Raw genomic sequence first — 24,490 nt, forward strand, 5'->3', positions numbered from 1 at the left:
AGAAAGGACTAACTAAGCCCTTTTGGAAATCCATAGAGCCCTGTGCAGATACCAAATTTATATCCGTGGATATAACATGGATATTTGGCTTGCATGCTCTACTCCTGAGGGAATTCTGTGCCAAAAAATTAAATATTCTGCACAAAATATTTTAAAATTCTGCATATTTTGTCAAAATAACACAATATAATCACACCATTTTCAATTATTTGCTGACAAGTATTTTGAAATAAATTACCAAATTAATTGAAAATGGTGTGATTATATTGTTGTTTCTGTGTTATGTTGACAATTTAAAATATGCAGAACTTTGCAGAATTTTTTTGGTGCAGAATTCCCTCGAGTACCAGGGTTGTGTGTGGCGTAATCTGGGTGCGGGCAGCTCGGTGGGGGGTCTGCATGCACAGGGGCTTGGTGTGGGATTATGTGTGCAGGGGAAATGGGACTCTGCAGGGCCGGGGTTGGGTCTGGGGGAGTGGGGCTTGGTGGGGTGGAGGGTCAGAGTGCTGCTGCTTGGGGCTCAGTGGGTGTGGGTCCGGGTGTGGGGGGCTCCTGATGCAGGAGGTAGGGGTCAGTGGGGGTGAGGGTGTGGGGGGCTCCTGATGCGGAGGGGGTCTGGAGGAAGGGGATCTGGGGGAGCGGGTGGGCGGAGGGGTCTCTGACAGGGAGCTGCTCTCCCGAACCCAGACCCCTCTACACTCCGCTGCACCCAGACCCCTCTTCAGCACCAAGACAGCTTTCTCTCCCCTCCCTCCCCACAGTGCGGAGCTTCCTGCAGCCAGGGGAAGTTTCTGCATCTTGATCTGACTCAGCCCCGGCTGCTCCGTGAATGGTGGAGGGGCAACTCTCTCTCTGTCCTCCTCCCCTCCCAGCTGGGACTAATGTCCCTGGGCAGCCAGGGCATCTCCAGACCCCCTTCCCTCAGTGATTTATCTCTTCCCCCAGCTGCCCGAACAGACACATCTGAGCTGCTGTGGAGGGGTGAGTGAGTACTGGTGCAGCTAGCTTCTCTTTGTTTCCCCACAGAAATCATTTTCTGCAAGGAAGTGGGGTGGGGGGGGGAGAGAGCATTTTTCTGCTGCGCAGTTGCGCAGAATTTCTCCAGGAGTAATGCTCCTGGACTAGCATGACCAGGGACAGGTGCCGTTGAGTCTGGTGTCTGCCCCAGTGAGCGGAGCTGGAGGTGGTTCAGCCACGCCAGAGGAACTGCTTGCGTGGGCCACTGGCTTCTGTGAGACGTGCAGCTGCTTTCACTGTTGCCATTCCCAGTAGGGATCTGCAGCTCCTCGGATATCCGCTTTATATCTGCTGATATCCGCACACACAGATATAAAGTTTTGTAGCCATTGCAGACAGAATGAAAGGCTGTCCAGTCCCAGCCCAGAAAATTTAATCGTGGATTGCTTCATGTATCCGCACATGCTATGATCTAGCGAAGGTCCCAGCTCCTCCGCTGACATCCCATTCTACAAGAGCTCAAGTATCGGCGGTGGCATCATGGCACAAGTTCCGATTCAGGACATCTGTAGAATGGCAACAGGGTTGTCAGTCCACACTTTCGCATCCCATTATGCCATCACCTAGCAAACTAGAGATTATGCGAGTTTTGGCCGCGCTGTGTTAGTTAGCGTGTCAATAAACTCCAAACCCTTGACCTGTGCAACTCTTGGGAATCGCTTACATTGGAATGGACATGAGCAAGCACTTGAAGAAAAAATGGTTGCTAACCTTCCTTAACTGTTGTTCTTTGAGAGTGTTGTTCATGTCCATTCCAAAACTTCCTCGCCTGCATCTCTGTCGGAGTTAGCTGGCAAGAAGGAACTGAGGGGCTGGTGGGGCCCTATTTCCAGCGGTATGAGAGCATGACTCCAGGGCGCATCAGAGCTGACCCGACGGACACCACAGGGAAAAACTTTTCGGTGGCGGTGCTTGGGGTAAGCACGTATCTACATTGGAATGAACATGAGGAATACATCTCAAAGAACAACAGTTATGGAAGGCTAGGAACCATTTTTTTGCAGTTAACAACTTGAAATGGATCTTAAATTGATGATTCCTGATTTGGGCTTATTTCCATTTTTTTCCTTAACAGGGAAGAAGATTCCTAAGCTTTCTGTTGAGCTGGAATGTAAACTTCATTAAAATGATCCATGGGACTATTAAAAACCAGTTGCAGTGTTTTTCAAAGTATGTATCACAGTTACAGTGATTAGCTAGCATTCATAATGGCAAACTTTGCTTTAAGTTTTCAGAGATGGAACTTCTAGCTCATGGATGAAATATACCTGAATGAAAAGATCAGGTTCTACAAATACACCGAATAACTTCCATATTGCTTCAATAACTCTATATCTTGTCTATACAGTGGATGCTGGTTAATAGCAATCCTGATATTAACTTATGGCAAATAGCAACCTTTTTACAGGAACCAATCCTGTTCCATAGACTTTAATGTTAATAGGATTCAAATATTGGCAATAGTTATGCCACTTTTTCATGTCTTTCATGGCTGCAGCCTTGCCAGCTTGCCTGTAGCCGGGAGGGGAAGGTGTGGGCCTGGCAGCTGCAGGAAGGAGGCACTGCAGCCCAGATAGCAGGACTTTCCATGGGGAGTGGAGGTACTGGGGGTCACGTGACTGCACGGTATCTCTTTCCTCTGCAGATACGTTTGCAGGGCTACATCCAGGAAGGCATGTTCTAGTGCTTCCTTCCTTGCCTGCAGCCCTGCAAATCTGCCTTTTGCTTATTGGCTGCCTTTTGATAATAGCAACTTCTTGCTGGGAACTGAGAGGTAGCTAATAAGTGGAATGTCCTGTATAAAAAAGATGCATAGTACTTGTTTCATGTGGAGACTCCCATTGACTTCAGTAAGGTTGTGCATAGGAGTCTGCCTCTGAGGAATAAGTTGCGGGATTGGCGCCCAAGGGCCTGATGTGTGGATGAAGAATGTATTTTTTTAGTATTGATTTTTTTTTTCTTTTTTAGCTATCTAAAATCCCAAGGACTCTGTTTTACAAAGTAATCAACTAATGTTGTATTGAACTTCTTGTGAACCTAACTACATCAATCAGTAACAACAGGTGGTTTAGCTGTATACAATTCTCAGAGTGAATGGGAGCCAAATGGCCAAAACATCACAGAATCTCAAAATATATGGATGTTTATGTCAGCCAACTAAATATTTTGAACCATATAATTTCATGTTGTCTCTTCATATTTTTACACAAATTATAAAAACACACAGGCTTATCTGTACCTGTTTTGGTTTTAAATTTTACTTTTCCCTCATAATATAAATGTGGCATACATCCACAAAAAGGTTTCAGAGTAACAGCCGTGTTAGTCTGTATTCGCAAAAAGAAAAGGAGTACTTGTGGCACCTTAGAGACTAACCAATTTATTTGAGCATAAGCGTTCGTGAGCTACAGCTCAGTATGCATCCGATGAAGTGAGCTGTAGCTCACGAACGCTTATGCTCAAATAAATTGGTTAGTCTCTAAGGTGCCACAAGTACTCCTTTTCTATCCACAAAAAGGTTGACCCATGGCTTGTGTCCATGGCTAGGTATGCGTGGCAAGCCCGGATATGACTGTACACCACGCTACATGTGCAGTAGGGAATTTTTAGTGCAGTATAGTAGGTCCACACAGTCAGTTTAGTACATTGCAGGCTAGCATGCTGTACCTTCACACCCCATCTTGTCATGCACTAACTAGCTGTGAAAACAAACCTCTGTTTTTGTATATTTATATGTTGCCCAATAAAATGAGGCACCAGTCCTGATTGGATTACTACAATTAAATATATTGCAGAATATCAAAAACTAGCACAGGTCCTCTGGATAGGGACAAAACTGTATTTGCCTAATTGGAAGAATTCATCTGGTTTGGTGATAAATTACTAATTACGTAGCATTGTACTCTTTTATATGGTACCAGTTTAAAGAGATTGTGAGAGATTAATTGCCAAATAGTTCAGTAAAGATACTGAGGTATTCTTTTTAAGTTAAAATAATCTGCATAATGCTTCTGATTTAGAACTGTTCTTCTCACATTTGCTTTTTAAATAATTTAAAGCACTCGAGATTCAGTGCAAGTATTTTATTCTATATAAATACATCAGTTCTCTCACTTCTGAAATGTGCAAATGCTATTGTGCTTAGTTCTTTTGATTGTAGTTCTTATTTCATTAATATAAGGTTACAGCATGTATGCTGCCAAAGCAGACTGCACAATACTTTGCAACATCACTGTATTACATATTTTGGAATGTAAACATTAAAAACTGCATTGCTTTGGAAACACATCCTTAATTTTTTTTAAAGATGAGGTAATATATAATACCTGCAATAATATTCAGTGGGTGCTTTGGTTTTCTCTTTAAAATACATAAAATGTTAATGGAGGGTTTCTTTGAAATCTGTAACTGAGTAAACTTTATATTCTTCTGTTGGTGTATTAATTACTAAAATAGATTTCAAGTTTTTGCTGGTATTAAAAACAGTGCTGAAAGAGACTGTGTAATACCCTCAATACCCCTTGCCACTCAACACCAACAAACATATTAACTTTTTTTGTACAATATTTATTGTAAAGATGGTATAGAAGTTTAATATTTCTTTTCTCTTAATTCGTTAACACAGATCTCTGATGGCATATGTTGCAGAAATTTATTTCAGGGCTTGGAAGAAGGCTTCAGGAGAGATCTTAGAGGTACATACTCTGTTTTGAATTTGCTATTAAGATTAGTTAATCTAAAGATTCTTTGAAATTGAACCAGTTAAAAGGTTCAGAATTTTTTTTTTTTTCCTTTTGACAATTGTATAGCTCCATACGCATCTTTATACAACATTTCTCCCTTAGTTTTGGCCAGTAGATCTGATGCCTTATTTGGGAGAGCAATCAGTTTTCGACAAATATTCTCTGACCCATCTCCTGAGCACAACTGCTGCTTAATCTCCTGTCTTTAGAAGTAATACTGGAAGGAGAAAGGATGATTAATTCAGCCACTGTAGTTCTTTGATCTAATTGCCCATTTAGATTCAAACAGCATGTCTATCTTCTCTACTTTTTTTCAATCTTTTGTGCAATATTCCAAATTTAGTGGAAGAAACTGAGTTATAGCTTTGAGTAGTGGCTGAGTATGCACATTTGCCCTGAAGGATAGTGCTTGCTAGCAGCTTTTGAGTTTACATGCCTAGGGCATGTTTCTTATGTGTTCGTTCGTTTATTCTATCTCTCTCTCTCTCTCTCTCTCTCTTCCCCCCTTCTTTTAAGACACTGTGGTAAGAACTAGATTTAAGATACTTTAGTATTATAGCTTTTCTGAAATAAAGCTTAACCTTTAGCTGTAGATATTTCTGACAAGTTTTGGAGTTTTTCTGTTTTCGATAAGTAAATATAATTTAGGTAACAGATGTAGGCAGCTAGCATTTTAAAATTTAACGTGATTTCGATATGAAGTTTGTGAAAGAAGGAAATAACTTAAGGTTGCATGGGTAACCTTAATTTCAGCATTTCCGAACTTTTGCGTCCTTGACTTTATAATCTTAGCATTCACTTTATTGTAGTTTCACGTTTTTTTTTTAAAAAAAGCAAATTTCATCAATTTGAACCGTATTGCCATTCACTTAGTTCTTAAACAAGGTTAGAATCTTCAGATACACAGCGTAAATCTCTGCCACTTGAGCTAACATAATAACTGATCACAGTTGTAGGTTGTCATCCTCTATTTAGACTAGCCACTAGAAGGGAGGTAAGGCACAGTGGATTTAACATCTACTTGCTGACATCCATAGAATGTTGAGACTCAGAAATCTTGTTTCAATTCCAGGTTCTGAGGGAAGATGTACTCTAGACCCTTCTTCCTCTGTTCTCTCCAGACTTTCCTTGACCTCTTGTCCTGGTTTTAGTCTCTCCTTCAGTCTTCCCCCACGCCTTGCCATTAACGCAGGCTCAGTTCCTCTCCTTCTTTCTCATTACCTGGGCACTAACAGCGGGATCATTAGACATACATGAGTCTCTATGCTCTGTTTCTATGCTCAGCACCATGGCAGCCTTTGACAGCTGAAAGGAACAACTGGAAGGAAAGTTAACCCCTGCAGTCCTGAACTTGAGCATGCTTAGTGTAGGCAGTCATCAGAGAACTGATGAACTGAGAAATTCAGAGGCCTGTAATTTTGGCCAAATTTGGACAGATTTTTAAGGGGACAGCAAACAGCACATCCTTGATACCCAACCACTGTCCTAGCAAAATTTCAAGTCCCTGCTCTACAGCATGGAGGCATTTTATATCCCTAACCTTGTTCTGAGAAATGGATGAACAATTTTTGATGAAACATTAAAAAAAATCAGTCCAAGAGAGGCACCCAGCATGGAAAAATTTAGCTCAAAATAGTTAGCTATAAGTAGGGCACTTAGTTTTTGTTTTTTATTTTATGTATTTTTTCCTGGGAATTTATCAGTGTTTATGACCACAACCACAGAATCGGTGAAAATCGGTGGAAAAAACTATTAAAAATTTTTCTGGCTCAATATCATGGTTTATTTTGGTGGACGGAAGGACAGGGAAAGAAGTATTCTCAGTAGATCAGCAGTTCTCAAAATGTGGGTCGGGATCGCAAAGTAGGTTGCAACCCCATTTTAATGGGGTCGCCAGGGCTGGGTTAGACTCGCTGGGGCACAGGGCTGAAGCCCAAGCCCCACCGCCTGGGACCAAAGCCAAAGCCAGAGGGCTTCAGCCCTGGGTGGTGGGACTCAAGTTACAGACCCCCTGCCTGGGGCTGAAACCCTTGAGCTTCAGCTTTGGCCCTCTGCCCGGTGCAGTGGGGCTCGGGCTTCGGTCCCCCCTCCTGGAGTTGTATAGTAATTTTTGTTGTCAGAAGTGGGTCATGGTACAATGAAATTTGAGAACCTGTGCAGTGGATTAGTGCTTTGATGAATGGAATTTAATGTAGTTTGCTGAAGAACTAAAACAGAACTCAAAATAATGCCACCTCTGAGTTTAAGAAAACAATATATCTCTAATCCCCAAATAAAACTTTTCATTTGAATAAATAGTTTATTTTTGTAGACTTAGAACTATTAGCCTATAAATATTTACAGTTAATACTTGAGCCACACATTTGCAGCGCACACATTCAATTTAATCCTTTTCTCTTGTTTTTTGTTTAAACTTTTGAATACTTTCTTGTCTTCTGAAACACATTCTGATACAGATTTTCGTTTTCTTCCCATTTTAGTGTGTCATATCTTTAAACCGTTATCTGTAGGGCTGTGGATTAATTGCAGTTAACTCATGCAATTAACTAAAAAAAATTAATCATGATTAATCACACTGTTAAACAAAAGAAGACCAAATGAAATTTATTAAATATTTTTGGATGTTTTTCTACATTTTCAAATATGTCTATTTCAATTACAACACAGAATACAAAGCTCACAGTGCTCACTTTATATTATTTTTATTACAGATATTTGTACTGTAAAAATGATAAAAGGAATATTTTTCAATTCACCTCATATAAGTACTGCAGTGCAATCTCTTTATCAATGAAAGTGCAACTTTCAAATGTGGTGTGTTTTTGTTGCATAACTGCACTCAAAAAAACAACAGTATAAAACTTTAGAGCCTACAAGACCACTCAGTCCTACTTCTTGTTCAGCCAATCGCTAAGAAAAACAAGTTTGTTTACATTTACGGGAGATAATGCTACCTGCTTCTTACTTACAATGTCACCTGAAAGTGAGAACAGGCGTTCGCATGGCACTGTTGTAGCTGGCATCATAAAATATTTACGTGGCAGCTGTGCTAAAGATTCATATGCCTCTTTATGCTTTGGCCATTGTTCCAGAGGACATGCTTCCATGCTGATGACTCTTGAAATGCATTAATTAAATTTGTGATTGAACTTCTTGGGAATTGTATGTCCCCTGTTCTGCTTTAACTGCATTCTGCCATATATTTCATGTTATTAGCAGTCTTGGATGATGACCCTGCACATGTTTGTTTTTAATTACATTTTCACTGGAAATTTTGACAAAATGCAAAGAAGATACCAATGTGAAATTTCTAAAGATAGCTACAGCACTCACCCCAAGATTTAAGAATCTGAAGTGCCTTCCAAAATCTGAGAGGGGTGAGTTGTGGAGCATGCTTTCAGAAGTCTTAGAAGAGCAACACTCTGATGCGGAAACTACAGAACCCAAAGCACCAAAAAAGAAAATCAACCTTCTGTTGGTGGCATCAGACTCAGATGATGACAATAAACATGTGTTAGTCCGCACTGCTTTGGATTGTTATCGAGCAGAACCCATCATAAGAATGAACGCATGTCCTCTGGAGTGGTCGTTGAAACATGAAGGGACATTTGAATCTTTAGCGCATCTGTCATGTAAATAACTTGCGACGCCGGCTACAACAGTGCCATTGAAAGGCCTGTTCTCACTTTCAGGTGACATTGTAACCTGTAAGAAGCAGGCAGCATTATTTTCTGCAAAGGTAAACGAATTTGTTTGCGTGATTGGCTGAACAAGAAATCAGGACTGATTTGGATTTGTAGGCTCTAAAGATTTACATTGTTTTATTTTTGAATGCAGGTTTTTTTGTACATAATTCTACATTTGTAAGTTCAACTTTCGTGATAAAAAGATTGCACTATAGTACTTGTATTTTTCAATTCACCTAATACTATTTCTTTTGTTTTTTACAGTGCAAATATTTGTAATAAAAAATAAATATAAAGTGAGCACTGTATACTTTGTATTCTGTGTTGTAATTGAAATCAGTATATTTGAAAATGTAGAAAACATCCAGAATATTTAATAAATGGTATTCTATTATTGTTTAGTAACGCAATTAATTTTTTTTAATCGTTTGACAGCCCTAGTTATCTGCTAACAGTTTGAAATGTGTACGTGGTGGGTGTGAGATTCATCAGTATGTTCAGATGCGCATGTACTTCAAAGTTTGCATGTGTGCCTATTTGTTGTGTATCTTCTAGTCTAATACATACCCTTACTTCAACAGGCCGCTTTGCATATACACAGACTAATGTATTATCGTAATACAATATGTTGCATGAGATACATTAAAAAAAATCTTGTTTTATTAAGAAAATAAATATATCTGAATGATACAAAACTAGGGTGAAAATTGGGGGGGGGGGAAATGAATAATACTTTTGTAAAACCCAGGATTTTTTCGGTAAAAATCAGTTTAAACTGAAAACGAAGGGGCTTAGCTATAGGCATCTGAAAACAAAGTATGAAAATGTAAAGTATCAAGCAACCTTAAGTAAATCATACCTGTGCAGCCTATAATCTTGTATGTTAACTATAGTTTGCAATGCATTTTTACTTTAGACTCTTGAGCATAATTGCATTCAGGATTTCATGCATCATGGAATTAATCTTCCTAGGAGTTCTCCAGTGCATCCTAAAGTGAGAGAGGTATGTTGTTGTCAAACACAACATAGAAGTACTAGCACAATGTGTGTTTTAAAGTTCTTTTCACAATCAGATTATTGTAATATGAGAATATTCTGGTTGTCTTAAGTTTGTCTTAACCTATGTTAAGAATAGTGTACTGATTCTGAAAATCTATTCATTAGTTTTTGTTAACTGGGGCACTTTAAATCTTTTAGATACAAATTTAGGGAGGGATAGCTCAGTGGTTTGAGCATTGGCCTGCTAAACCCAGGCTTGTGAGTTCAATCGTTGAGGGGGCCATTTAGGGATATGGGGCAAAAATTGGGGATTGGTCCTGCTTTGAACAGGGGGTTGGACTAGATGACCTCCTGAGGTCCCTTCCAACCCTGATATTCTATGCAGATCAAAAAATAGAAGAAGGGATTTTGCACAACTTAATATAAATTTATGTTCAATTTCATAACATTAAAATAAAATCTGTTCGAAGGGTTTTTGTTTGTACTTATACGCTTCCCTGCACTATTTGCAACCTAAGCATTGTATCTTATGTAAAAACACAGCGAACTTGACTAGAAATTGTCACACTGCTAATTTATTTTAAAATGAGTGAAATGAAAAGGTAGACAATAGAGATGGTGAAAATTAGCTTTTGAAGTTCATTATTCATGGTTGCATTAGTATCATAGGTAAGAATTTTTTTCCCTAATGACTTTAAGCCCATTAGCATCCCCTGTGTTTTAAAATTACATTGTCAGGTGTGCCCATTGCATGTAAACTGTTTTCAGGAAGTCAGCTTTAAAAACAATTAGTTCCCAATATAATGCAAATATAACTTTTTAAATGCTTCTTTTTCCATTAGTTTAGGAGTACAGTTATGTGCTGTTGGTCCTATGGGAATTTTCTACCCCCTGGTCTTTAGAGACAGCCTATTTTATTATCACAGGTTGTGATGGTATCTGGCAGCTCATGTTCCTTACTTCTTCTGTTCATAGTGGTGGCAGAAGAAGCTGCTTCTCGAAGAGGATTCATGTTTCCCAAATCAGCTCTTGCTTCTCATTCATAACTGAGTTTATCTCATGGGATAGAGTGTCGCAGTCATGAAAACAGCTCCTTCTTTCAGTTAGACAGGGAGACCGTTCCCTGCTTCTAGCAGCTACTAATTGAAGTTCTATTCATGGTAACTTAGTCTAAGAACTCCATTCCTCAGAGAGTTAACTGCTCATGGCCAGTTCATCTGTTTTTTTGGGTGGGGAATCCAGTAGGGTAATGCTTTGGAAACTCCCTGCTGCCAGACTAGCTTTCAGCGCCTTCCTCTAACACCGGATTAGAAGCCTCCTTAGAACCTCAAAGAGATTATAAACCCCAACAGCAACATGGATCCATTTCACTGAGCAGTTCTTAAAGACTTTCAAAACACAAAAAAAGACTCCCAGACACAATTTTAATATTGAGAAAATATAAGTAACTTAAAGGGAGGAAAAAACCTTTATACAACATAGTAGTGGAATTAAAATCAAGACATTAGAAAACCAGGGCATTTTCTAAATTAAGGTTCATTTTGTGGGACAGGAAAGTTCAAAATATGTAAATTAATGTTTAAGGTACTTTTTAACAATAACTTTAGCTAGCTAAACTGCCATACAGGTAACAAATTTAGCCAAAGTGGGAAGGTTAATCGGAGATAGTTACCAAAATGTTGGCTGGTACACAATCTGGCATGTAAATATAGTCAAAATCAAGTTGGTGTATATGGTGACACGTTAAACTTGCTTAGGAGTTAATGACTATAATTGTCAAAGAGGAAAACTTGTTGAAACTTCCTGCCCCGACACATCTTAGCATCTTGACCTTGTATAGTCATATACAGTATGTATCATACAAACCTATACAGACTTCATCTCAGATTCCAAGTAATGATCTTCCATAACTGATCGTTTTTTGTTTGCTGAACTTAATTTCCTGGCTTTCTAATATTTGGGTTTTTAAAACATTCTTCTAAGATGTTTTCCTTTCTATAAATAGAAAATTTTCAACCACAACTCCAACTTTATTTTGGAATGGGTTCCTTCCTTCCTCCCCCCACCCCCCTGTTTTTTTCTTTTAAAGTCCAATTTTCAGACGTGCTCTGCATCTGCAACTTACCTTGAAGTCAGTGGGAGTGTTAGAACATATGAAAATCAGGCCAAAACCTTATTTACTGGAAGTGAATCTTTCAGGTACAAGACAAGTGATGACTGTAGGGTTCTCTGCCTTACTTTGGTTTTTGACGTATTGCTTTCAATATTTTAATTTTATATACATTAGAATAATTCAGTTCTTAACTTCTTCACTCTTATACTATTGTATCTTTTAGAACTTTATTTTCAGAATAGGCTTTAATTCTTGAAATATTTTGGTGATGAGTCTGCATTTTCAATCTATTAGGAATCAATGTCTTGATTCTTTGGATCTATCTCATGGCAGAGACTTTGGAGAGGAAGGCATGCAATAATGTAGCAATCATTATTCAGTGTACAATAAGATTTCAGTGAGAATTTCGTAATAAAACTTTGATATCTGGGAAGGAGAGTTTTTTGTTCCCTAAGTGATCTGAACATATTTAAAAACAACACTTTAATTCATAGACTAGCTTGACCTAAAATAATTGTATTTATGCAGACTAAAAAAGTCAATTTTCTTTTGTAAAAGATGTAGTGGAATAAAACAAGCTACCTTTCTCAAATGTATTGAACCTAGCATATGAAATGTATTTCATACATTAACATTGGTTTTGCTTTGACAGTTACTGAGTTACTTTCACAAACAAAGTAAAGTTCGTCAGGGAGTTGAAGAAATGCTGCACAGATTGTATCAACCTATCCTTTGGAGAGCATTAAAGGTAATTCTCCTTTACTGGATATCTTCAAATTGCAGTTGGTGTAACATTCACATTGATTTTTTTTTTCTTTAAAATGTTACAATTTGTAATAGTTGTATTGAAACAAAATGTCTATGAAATGGGGTTCCATACAGCTTGGAGCTTAATTATATCCAAAGTGGCTCTAAAGGATGGAGACCTAAAAGGAACGAGGACTCATATAATTGTCATATACAGGTTCTTGTACTGTGCTCCTCACTGGCACTTCCACTGCCTTCCACTAGTGCATTAAGCAATGTGACTTAAAACTTTTACATGTTTGTTCTTCCATCCTCTTCCCAGAGGGAGAAGTGTTTGCAGTGGATGTCTTGTTTTGGAATTTTTAAACATATCTATTTTTACAAATATGCTGTGTTTGTTTCAAAGATTGAGGCAGAAGGGGCTATTGTGATCATCTAGTCTGACCTGCAAAGCATAGGCCATTAGATTTCCCTGAATTAGTTCCTGTTTGAACTAGAGCATCTCTCTTAAGGTATGTCTATACTGCACTCTTCTTATGGGGGCATGTAGAATACCTGCATGGTTAATCCCCCACCTAAGATGGGTATAAAAAGCAATGCCTCACTATCTACAGTGCTATGGTTAGTAAAGGCACGCTGTTGGAGCCTTCCCCTGCTATAGGGAGAGACTGGCAGTTGGGAAAGGCTCCATCAATGAGAAGGGAGTGGGGAAAGGCTCCACCAGCTCCCCGGTGCTGGAGCCTTCATCCACTGTAGAGCAGTAACTGTGTAAACTATTAAAATTCTATTGATTAAATGTTTAACTGGGGAGCTAACAGTGTGGGGGTGCTGCAGCACCCCCACGTTTTATCCAGGGAGCGGCAGAGGTGTTTAATCATTAAGCTTGATACTTATCAGTTTCAGTTATCAGTTAATTGATTAAACTTTTACATTGTGGATGCAGCCTGCTTTTCACTATGGTGTGTAGCTGCATGTACCTTACACAGTGCTGACCGCGATGTGCAGTGTACAGGTAACTTTATAAAAATATCCAGACCTCATTTTTAAAAATTCCAAGTGATGGAGAATACATCACAACCCTTGATAAATTGCTCCAGCGGTTAATTACCATGACTTAAAAATTGGCACCTTATTTCCAGTCTGAATTTGTCTAGCTTCAGCTTCCAGCCATTGGCTCTTCTTGTACCTTTTGCCTGCTAGATTGAACAGCCCACATTAAAATTTCTGTGGATATTCTAGACAGTGATTTAGTCACCCCTTACTTAATCTTTTCTCTTTAAGATAAAAAGATTGATGTCCTTGCATCTTTCTTTATAAGTGGGCTTGGTAGAATTCAATTTTTATTTTTAGTGATGTCAACAGATGTTTTAAAAGCATGTTTTATTTTTAACCATTTAACTTTTCGCAGTTGCAGGAAATTATGTGGGGGGGAGTCAGAATAATTATTACTGGCAGTAAACATTGAGATTCAAACATTTAGAGCTTTATAACTATTGAAACACAAATTGTCAACATCGCTCGTCAAAATGTACGAACTAAAATTGCTTAAATCAGAGTTCTCAAGCAGCATTTTTTGTACTTTGCCTATCTGTAAATATTTTTTCATTGGTTTGTGTGTATGGTGAAACTAACACTTAGCAATAAAAACTGAATCCTTTGAAGCTTAACTATTGAGTATGTTTTCAAATAATTTAATCATTCTCGTGGATCTTCTCTGAACTTCCTTCAATCTTTCAAACATTCTCCTTGAATTGTGGACTCCAGAACACGCTATTCCAGTAGCACTTGCACTAATGCCAGCATAGAGGTAATAGAACCTCCTTACTCCTACTTGCTATTCCCCTGTTTATACATCCAAGGATTGCATTAGCCCTTTTAGCCACAATGTCATTCTGTCATGTTCAGCTAATTATTTGAACAGCATCCCTGTGTGAGATTCACATCAGGATGTGTGCGCGCCTGTGTACCCTGGATTGGAGCGTTTCATCAACAGTGTCTGTGCCTGTGCTGTAGATGCCCTCGTGCTCCAGGATGAGAGAATATAGGGAGATGCAGACCTGCCACCACTCCAGTTCCTCTTTGAGTGAGTGGTTGCAGATATTTATTCCACTCAGGTGTGCGTGCACACTGAAGCCAGAGAACTTTGCTTAACAGTACCTGCCAGGGCCGTCTGTCCCTCATAGCCCCTCCCATAGCTATTTAAGGGCGTGTCAAGGTTCCTCCCCCACTCTGAACGCTAGGGTACAGATGTGGGGACCTGCATGAAAACCTCCTAAGCTTATCTTTACCAGCTTAGGTCAAAACTTCCCCAAGGTACAAAATATTCCACCCTTTGTCCTTGGATTGGCCGCTACCACCACCAAACAAATACTGGTTACTGGGGAAGAGCTGTTTGGAAACGTCTTTCCCCCCAAATACTTCCTGGACAAGGTTTGGTAAAAAGCCTCACCAATTTGCATAGGTGACTACAGACCCAGACCCTTGGATCTTAAGAACAATGAAAAAACATTCAGTTTTCTTACAAGAAGACTTTTAATAGAAATAGGAGTAAATAGAAGTAAAGAAATCCCCTCTGTAAAATCAGGATGGTAGATACCTTACAGGGTAATTAGATTCAAAACATAGAGAATCCCTCTAGGCAAAACCTTAAGTTATAAAAAAGATACACAGACAGAAATAGTTATTCTATTCAGCACAATTCTTTTCTCAGCCATTTAAAGAAATCATAATCTAACACATACCTAGTTAGATTACTTACTAAAAGTTCTAAGACTCCATTCCTGGTCTATCCCCGGCAAAAGCAGCATATAGACAGACAGAGACCCTTTGTTTCTCTCCCTCCTCCCAGCTTTTGAAAGTATCTTGTCTCCTCATTGGTCATTTTGGTCAGGCGCCAGCGAGGTTACCTTTAGCTTCTTAACCCTTTACAGGTGAGAGGAGTTTTCCTCTGGCCAGGAGGGATTTTAAAGGGGTTTACCCTTCCCTTTATATTTATGACAGGGCGGCACTGCCCTGACCCTCCTCACTTCCTTCTCACTGTCTGCAGCTTAAGTCGGAGTGTTCTGTGTGGTATTTACCTCACCCTTTTCTTAACTCAGAGAGTTTTCTTCTCCTTCTCTCTCTCTTTTTTTTGTTTTGTTTGTATATAGTTATAGTTAGTATTAGTACCTTAGTGTTCGATTAGTTAGTTTGATAGTTTGTTTTTGCCTGGTGTAATGCCTTCACTGGGTTTCAAGCATTGTCCCTTGTTTGCTGGGATTTTATAGCCCAGTGATAGAGAGATGTTTCCACGAGTGTCAGCAATAACAGTAGCAACAATCCGACAGTATTCCCAGAAGTATTTCCAGCAGTCAGATTATCCAGTTTAGAGAGAGATCTCAAAGGAGAAGGCCTTCCAATTTCAGCCAGCTGGCCCATCCTCCATCAGCTTTGTGTAAGCAGCCAATACATTGACTTGCATCTTTGCTTCATTTGCCCATAGTTGGTTGGATACATAGTATACTTCTGAGGGAATTCTGCACACAATATTTTAAGATTGTGCAAATTTTATTTGTCATATAAATGTGGAGGCTCCAGCATGGCATTGGGAAGCACAGACCACTGGCTGCACAGAGGTGGGAGATCACTGTGCAGCTCCCACCCAGGACACGGACTCAGCGGTGAGGCTGCACCCAACCCTGGCACAGTGCAAGGACCAGGCCTACCCCAGAAACATCCCAGGGCCCCGCTCCTCCATGCCAGGTGCACCAGGTGTGGGCAGGCAGGCTCAGCAAGGCAGGATCCAAAAGTGGAGGGGCTTACTGGGGCGGGGATCCAGGTGTGGGTTGAGAGGGTTTTGTGTGGGGCAATCTGGGTGTGGGCAGCTAAGTGGGGGATCCAGGTGTGAGGGGGATCTGGGTTCACAAGGGTTTGTTGGAGGGGTTCTGGGTGCAACGGTGATGGTACTCTACAGGGGGGTCCAGTTAAAAGTGGTGGGGGGTCTGTATGTGGAGGGATAGAGCTCAGCAGTTGTGGGGGGTCTGAGTGTGGGGGGCTTAATGGGGGATCCAGATGCTGGGGGAGTCGGGCTCAGTGGGGTTGGGATCCAGGTGTAACTCGTTGGGGCTCGGTGGGGTGGGAGTCCAGGTGCAGGGGGAATGAGGCTCATTGGGGGGAGGGTCTGAATGTATATTGGAGGGTGAGGCTTGGCGGGAAGGTCTGGGTATGAGGGGGTCTGGGTGCATGGGGGTTGGGCAGATGGGGGAGCAGCTCCCTATACAGGGATCCCTCCCCTTGCAGCTGAGGAACGATGGGTGCAGGAAGCAGTGGGGGGGGGGGGGAAGTTTGCAGAGCTTCCTGCAGCTGGGGGAGAAACCTGGGGATGGTCCTGGATGCCATGCAGGGGGAAGAGGAAGTCGCATCCTGTCCAGCCAGAACTAGCAGCTGAGCCCAATGCAGGGTAGGAGCCAGCAGCAGGGTCTTCCCCAGTCCTGCCTCACAGTAACTTAAATCTCTGCTGGCTGCCCCGGGCACCTGAAACATACTGCTGGGGACAGTCGCGTGACCGCTCTTGTGGCTTCCCTTTGCTTCCCCGTCTGCAGGTGACATAAATTCTGTGCATGTGTAGTGGCGCAGAATTCCCCAGGAGTAATAGTACAGTAAAAGCTGTGTTATTCGGCACTTTATCAACTAGAAAGCTCTATTAACCAGTATTTCTGATATCTCCCAATACAAATCTTCAATCTAGTAACTGGGACTAGTATACTGACCAGGAGGTGACGCAATTGCACATTCTGCACTCTTCTATGGAAAAGAGGTAGGAGACAATAAGCAAGCTGATATCAGGAATGTATTCAAAAAGCAGCTTTCAGGGTTTGTCATAGGGTCATTATAGATTCAGCCCAATCTCCTGCACCTTTTACATCTATAATGAGAATTGATGTTTATAATGATGACACTGAGGCACTGCAAGATCCTGAAGTGCCTTCTGAATCATCAAAGAAAGATCACATTATGTTCAGTATGGTTTTAGTTTTAAGTGTATTTAGTGATCTGGGTGTACGCCATGCACTGCCCATAACGATATGTAGTGTCATAAGATAACCTACTGTATAGAAAACTTGACCTGTATACACCTAAGTGCTTCAAGAAACCAAGCACTCTGCAGTGCAGTACTACTACTGGATTGGTGAGTACCTGTATACTATTTTATTCTTTATTGATTTTATTATATTCTAATTCTTTGAAAATTGGTATTCCATTGGTAAGTGTAACTCTTAGTTAACCGGTATTTTTGATTAACCAGCACACCCCTTTCCCAACATGCTGGATAACAAAGCTTTTACTGTACTTGGCGAGGTTAAGTGCATTCACCAGAGTATTAAAGTCAAACTCCTTGTGCTGTGTGTGTGGTGATAAAGCACCTTTTTCCAGGGTTGTTTGTGTAGATGTTGTATAATGTAGGTGCTAAGACAATACTTTGTGGGAGGCCATTCTACTGTCATCGCCATCGGCTCCGTTTGCCACAAAAGTTCATGAAGAATCTTTAGTCCTCCAGTATAGTCTGTATTAGCTTCATGAAGTGGTGGTTCTTTGTTAATGTTAGTACCTTGGCAAGGAATCCTCGATGACTGACTATCATAAGTGGCTGAGAGATCAATAAACACTGCTCCTATAATTAATCCCCTTTCATGTCCATCTTCAATATGTTGTCAAATTCAGAAGCTGAACAGGACGGGACCGATCCCAGCAAAAACCAGCCTATGTTTGTTGATAAGAAAGGGTTTGATGATTGGTGTAAGGCAGAGTAACTGTAGTCGTTCAAACAATTTTAAAATATCACACAAGAGTGAGATAGGTTGAAAGTTTTTTGGGTTGGATGGTTAAAAAGGGCCACTGCCTTGGCTTTTTACCAGATATTCAGGAGTTTGAGCTGGATGAAACTGGTATTGATCATACTCAAGAGCCACTTCTGTGTATGTGGGGAGAAATTTTTTATCTGCCCACTTCAGACGTCATCTTGGCCTGCTGGTTTCCCTGTTTTCAGGCATTGATGTCAGCATCCAATTCCTTCAGGGTGAAAGACACTGTAAGATCTAGATTGTGGGATATATCCAGGGGTGTTTGCTGGAATAATGACTAGTTGGTAGTGGTCTGCTTAACCTTCCCAATGAGTAGCATTCAGTGGGTGATCTGATCAGCTGAGATATTGAAATGTCCACTCATTTTTTTTATTGTCAGAGCTTATGTATGGTTGACCAAGTTTTTTTGCTGTTATGGGTCATATCCATCTATTTTTATCAAGTTCTGCTAGGATTTTAGGCATTCTTGAGTGACTTTTGACAGCAAATGTTTGCTAGCGACTATTGTCATAGGCAAAGACATGGTCTTAGAATTTTTATATGCCTCCTACAGTATAACTGACTGGGGTTTTAGGCAGGGGTTATATTCCCTCTGACAAGGTAGGTTTCTCCTAGCAGAGCGACACATAACATCAGTAAAGTGGATGTAGTTCTTAAGTATTGGTTCAATAAGTCTGACAGCTATGTCAAGATCTTTGGAGAATGCCGACCAGAATCAATCCTGAAGCACTTGCATGAGAGGAAAGTGATCAGGAACAGCCAGCATGGATTCACCAAGGGAAGGTCATGCCTGACTAATCTAATCGCCTTTTATGATGAGATTACTGGTTCTGTGGATGAAGGGAAAGCAGTGGATGTATTGTTTCTTGACTTTAGCAAAGCTTTTGACACGGTCTCCCATAGTATTCTTGTCACCAAGTTAAGGAAGTATGGGCTGGATGAATGCACTATAAGGTGGGTAGAAAGCTGGCTAGATTGTCGGGCTCAACGGGTAGTGATCAATGGCTCCATGTCTAGTTGGCAGCCGGTATCAAGTGGAGTGCCCCAAGGGTCGGTCCTGGGGCTGGTTTTATTCAATATCTTCATAAATGATCTGGAGGATGGTGTGGATTGCACTCTCAGCAAATTTGCGGATGATACTAAACTGGGAGGAGTGGTAGATACGCTGGAGGGGAGGGATAGGATACAGAAGGACCTAGAGCAATTGGAAGATTGGGCCAAAAGGAATCTGATGAGGTTCAATAAGGATAAGTGCAGGGTCCTGCACTTAGGACGGAAGAACCCAATGCACAGCTACAGACTAGGGACCGAATGGCTAGGCAGCAGTTCTGCGGAAAAGGACCTAGGGGTGACAGTGGACGAGAAGCTGGATATGAGTCAGCAGTGTGCCCTTGTTGCCAAGAAGGCCAATGGCATTTTGGGATGTATAAGTAGGGGCATAGCGAGCAGATCGAGGGACGTGATCGTTCCCCTCTATTCGACATTGGTGAGGCCTCATCTGGAGTACTGTGTCCAGTTTTGGGCCCCACACTTCAAGAAGGATGTGGATAAATTGGAGAGAGTCCAGCGAAGGGCAACAAAAATGATTAGGGGACTGGAACACATGACTTATGAGGAGAGGCTGAGGGAGCTGGGATTGTTTAGCCTGCAGAAGAGAAGAATGAGGGGGGATTTGATAGCTGCTTTCAACTACCTGAAAGGGGGTTCCAAAGAGGATGGCTCTAGACTGTTCTCAATGGTAGCAGATGACAGAACGAGGAGTAATGGTCTCAAGTTGCAGTGGGGGAGGTTTAGATTGGATATTAGGAAAAACTTTTTCACTAAGAGGGTGGTGAAACACTGGAATGAGTTACCTAGGGAGGTGGTAGAATCTCCTTCCTTAGAGGTTTTTAAGGTCAGGCTTGACAAAGCCCTGGCTGGGATGATTTAACTGGGAATTGGTCCTGCTTTGAGCAGGGGGTTGGACTAGATGACCTTCTGGGGTCCCTTCCAACCCTGATATTCTATGATTCAGTTTGCTTTCAAAGTTGAACTGACATCAGAACGGTGTAAAGATAGGAATGGCAGAAGCATGTACCTCAATTCCAAGTGGAGGAGGATGTTATCTCGAAATTGGGTCTAGCACCAATTTTCTACGTGTGAGAGCTAATGAAGTGCTAACAAAGGTGAGGTCAGGTTTATACTCACACTTCTATGCGTGTGAGTATAAACACAAAGCCCTGGCTGACAAAGCACTGGCTGAGATGATTTAGTTGAGGTTGGTCCTGCTTTGAGCAGGGGATCGGACTAGATGACCTTCTGAGGTCTCTTCCAACCCTAATTTTCTATGTTTCTACCGGCAACTGTTAAAAGAACTATGTAGCTTCAGGTGATGAATCAGGCTTAATTGATGAGCGACTGCCCACGTCACGTCCATCGTCCCTGTTCTCTGTCTAGCTTTATTGAGTGGTATGGCTGGTGAAATCACCAGTTATGATTCATATGGTACACTTGGTTGTTGTGTGGGCAGTCTGATGAAATTGAAAAGTATCTTTGATGGCTTGTAAATATATGTTACAGAGACCTCTTTGAGCTCAATGGTGAGAAACATGACGATAGTCTCTTCTGTTTTGTAGGTGAATGAATGAGTTGTTGGCTTTTTCAGTTTTGTGTGGCATCAGTTGCTTATGACTCTTTCACAAGCCAGGGGGCACATGGATCGGATTCATAGGTCTTGGATCAAGACTCTTTTAGGGTGTCCAGAACTTCTTGATGAGTGCATATACTGAACACCAGGAATGCAGGCAGTCTGTATATTGGTGAATGCAGGGAGGGCAAATCCAGGTTGCTCTTCTTTGAGTGATGGTCCCTACTGTATTCCATTGTAGGAATCGGAGAATTTGAGATGCTGGTCCTGGTCTTTTAGGGTTCTGGGGTGAAACCCCTTGCAGATCTTACAGTGCTCCTTCAAATGGCTCTCTGCCAAACTCTTCAAACACGAAGTGTGTGGGTCGCTCTTGGGCATAGACTTGCCACAGTCCTCGCAGGCTTTAAAACCCAGGGACCGAGGCATGTCCTGGTGTTGGGGTGGGGGGCCCAAATTAATATAACTACTAAATAGTTATATTTAGTAACTAGAATATAACTACTAAAACCACTGACTATAAACAACTATATACCAGGACACTGCAAAGATGCGCTTGCTGAGGCAAGATCTAAGGGTGTTCCAGCTAGCCTTACTGGCAGTACTTCTTTCTTTCTTCTCACTGGCAGTAAGAAGGAACTGAGGGGGTGGCAGATCGGCAGGGCCCTATATTGAGCACCATGAAGATGCGACCCCCAAGGGGTGCCCAGGCTGACCCAATGGGTACTGCTAGGGGAAAAATCTTCTGGCTGCTTTGCACGTGGCACACGCACACCTAATTGGAATGGACATGAGCAACACACCTTGAAGAACAACAGTTACGAGAAGCTTAGTAACCATTTTTCTCTGCTGGTCAGACCAATTCAACTACTTCTTTCTTCCACTACCTCTCCTACCTTGTGTGATATACAAAATCTGATGAAACAAGACGACGGTCATTCTGATTGCACCCTTCTGGCCCAGACAGTTCTGGATCCCCAATCTCCTGCACATGTCATCCAGTCCACTGATTACCATCCTGAACTTCCCCAATCTTTCTGATCCAATACAATTGCAAGATCAAGCATCCCAATCCATGTCCACTCCACCTCAGAGTGTGCTGTTTGGATGGGCATAAACTATAGAACAGGCATGTTCCTTGGCATTACAAGACATTCTCTCTAAGAGTAGGAAAGATTCCCCTAGAAGCTGTGAAGATTCCCCAAATCCTGGACTACATTCTATCTTTCAAGACATCAGGTTTCGTGCTCAGCACATTCCATCCTCCTTTGGAGGGTTACTGTTTTTACATACCTGCTAACCGCTGGATTTTGAAAGGCTTCTTAAGAACCTTTGCACCCCTGCAAAAGATTGCACCTCAATAGGACCTGAATCTGGTACTCTTGGTATTAACAGTTTCCCCCCACACACACACACTTTGAATGAATGGCATCTTGCTCTCAGTCCCTCTTCTCCATGAAGGCCGCCGCCTTTGTTGCTATCACTTCGGTGAGAAGGGTTTGGGAACTTGGAGCTATAATGGTGGACCTGCCATTCATAGTATTCCATAAAGATAAAGTTTCCTTACACCTATGCCTGAATTTTTTTCTCAGCGGTTTCATGTTTACCAATCCATTCACAGTTGCAGAAGAACATAGGCTCCATTCCCTCGACATCTGACAAGCTCTGGCCTTTTACCTGAAAAGAACAAAAATAATCAGGAAGTCCCTTAAACTGTTTATTGTAACAACACTGAGAATCAGGGGACAGGCCATCTTCACCCAGAGAATCTCCCAATGGATTTCTGACTACATTAAACTCTATCAGCTGTTGAATCTACCTCCCCACTCTGGCATACAGGCTAGCTCTACTAGAGCTCAAGCAATGACCACGACATCCCTTCAGGATGTGCCTCGCATAGACATATGTAGAGCAACCATGTGGAGCTCTGTCCACATGTTCACAATGCCTTGGTCCAGGACTCGGCAGCGGATGCCTCCAATGTTCCCTCTAATATTTTCCATCCATGTGTGGAATGAATTTTGTTATGTGCACCATATTGAGGTAATGTGCAGATGTGTGCCACCAGTAGAAACAAAAAACCTAGATATATTATATATTTTTAAAAAGTTACCATAGGGATACTTACTCCAACCAGGACAGGTTAGGCATTTTAGAACTCACTACTCGAATTAAATTTAAGCGTGAGAGAAATAAAAATTATGAAATGCATAGACCAGTCAAAAAACTAAAATAACACACTTTGAAAGAAGTATCAAGAAGTAACAACAATAATAATACAGGTATGTGTTTGGAGGTGAGTGTGAAAGACTCTGTGTGTGTGTGTGTGAGACAGAGACATGCATTGCTCCTTTAAGTACGCTACCCTTTTAAGTAGATCGGTGCTCACCAGTCTGAAGCCTGCTTGTTCAGACAGAACAGCAGCTGCCAGCAAGCTCCATCTGTCCCACTCCTGAGCCCTGTCATGCATATTCTCTTCTCCGCCCCTTCCGCTGCTCTGTGGAGATGGGGTGCAGGGGAGGGGGACACCCTGACATCAATGCCCTCTCCCTCCCTCTCTGCTCTGCACCGCAAGCAGGAGGCTCCCAGGAGCTCCAAGGCAGAAAGCAGGAGCAGTGCAGCAGTGGACGGAGGGGCACCTGAAGTGTGCGGTACTTGATAGTCTGCTGGGCGGTCATGCAGCTTAGAGGGAACTTAGGATGCCTTGTTTGACATGGTGGTTCTCCACTTGACCCTTCCATCCTTATCCTCACACCCTGCTCCAATGTAGGTACTGCTTGTCAATCACCCACAATGGAATACAATAGGAACCATTATTCGAAGAAGAGGAGAAGGCTACTTACCTGTAACTGAAGTTTCTTCAAGATGTGTGGTCCCTATCTGTGTGCCACTTCCTGCCCTCAGTCCCCTCTGCTTCAGATCTGTCAGTTTCACGATGGAGAATGAACTTGAGATGTGTTCGGTCTCGCCCACCTTTTGTCGCCTTGGATGGAAGCACATGGCTTGGGTGCATGTATAGACCAAAGGACACTGCTTTCAAATTCTCTGACTCTGGGTGCATGGTGCACATGTGTAACCCACAGTGGAATACAGATGGGGACCATGCATTTTGAAGAATCTCCAATTACAAGTGCCACAAGTACTCCTTTTCAATTACAGGTAAGTTATCTCCTCTTTAGGAAGCCTTCCTGAGTGTGAAAGATCTTTTCAGTGAAGTAGGATGATAGTTCTGATGCAGGCTGTAGTCTCAGGATTGATGAAGAAGCAGTTTACCCGGATAGTTCCTAGGGGTGAGATTTGGAAACTTCAATGGAAGTTGAAAGGGAAGGTTCACTTGTTGTGTAATACAGCTTCAGCATAGGCTTTGAGACATATGTTGTGTTCAGCCTTTGTTTTACATCATTGGCACTTGAGTTTCTGCCCCCTCTCCATCTGGCACAAGATGTCAGGAAACAAAGGAGATCTATGTAGGGAATGGGGAGGAAGGGACCACTTAGGGGCCAGTATGCCCCTCGTTGAGAGTAGCATTCAGTGCTGATTCACCAGATGTTTAACTTCTTTTTGAGCAACATTTCTTATTCTTTTCTGAATTTGGTTTAATATTACCCCTCCTGTACATTATTTTAATCTAACCTTGTTTACTGTGTACCACCTAACTTGGAACCAGTGATAGCTTCATAAACAGTTTTGCCATGATGTAAGTGAAGTGAGTATCACAGAAA

At 41.6% G+C, this 24,490-nt stretch overlaps 1 protein-coding gene across 4 annotated transcripts in view; it reads left to right on the forward strand.

Moving 5' to 3' along the window:
* NCAPG2 (non-SMC condensin II complex subunit G2) overlaps positions 1–24,490 on the forward strand; it is a 125,578-nt gene that overhangs the window by 24,914 nt on the left and 76,174 nt on the right. For all 4 annotated transcript variants that reach the window (XM_084619523.1, XM_084619520.1, XM_084619521.1 and 1 more), the window contains exons 7-10: positions 2,093–2,187; positions 4,643–4,712; positions 9,363–9,449; positions 12,211–12,306. In XM_084619523.1, the coding sequence (XP_084475649.1) occupies positions 2,093–2,187; positions 4,643–4,712; positions 9,363–9,449; positions 12,211–12,306 (348 nt within the window). The remainder of the gene's footprint in view (positions 1–2,092; positions 2,188–4,642; positions 4,713–9,362; positions 9,450–12,210; positions 12,307–24,490) is intronic.

This window comes from Lepidochelys olivacea, assembly GCF_965140295.1.
Source record: "Lepidochelys olivacea isolate rLepOli2 genome assembly, chromosome: 2".
NCBI lineage: Eukaryota > Metazoa > Chordata > Testudines > Cheloniidae > Lepidochelys > Lepidochelys olivacea.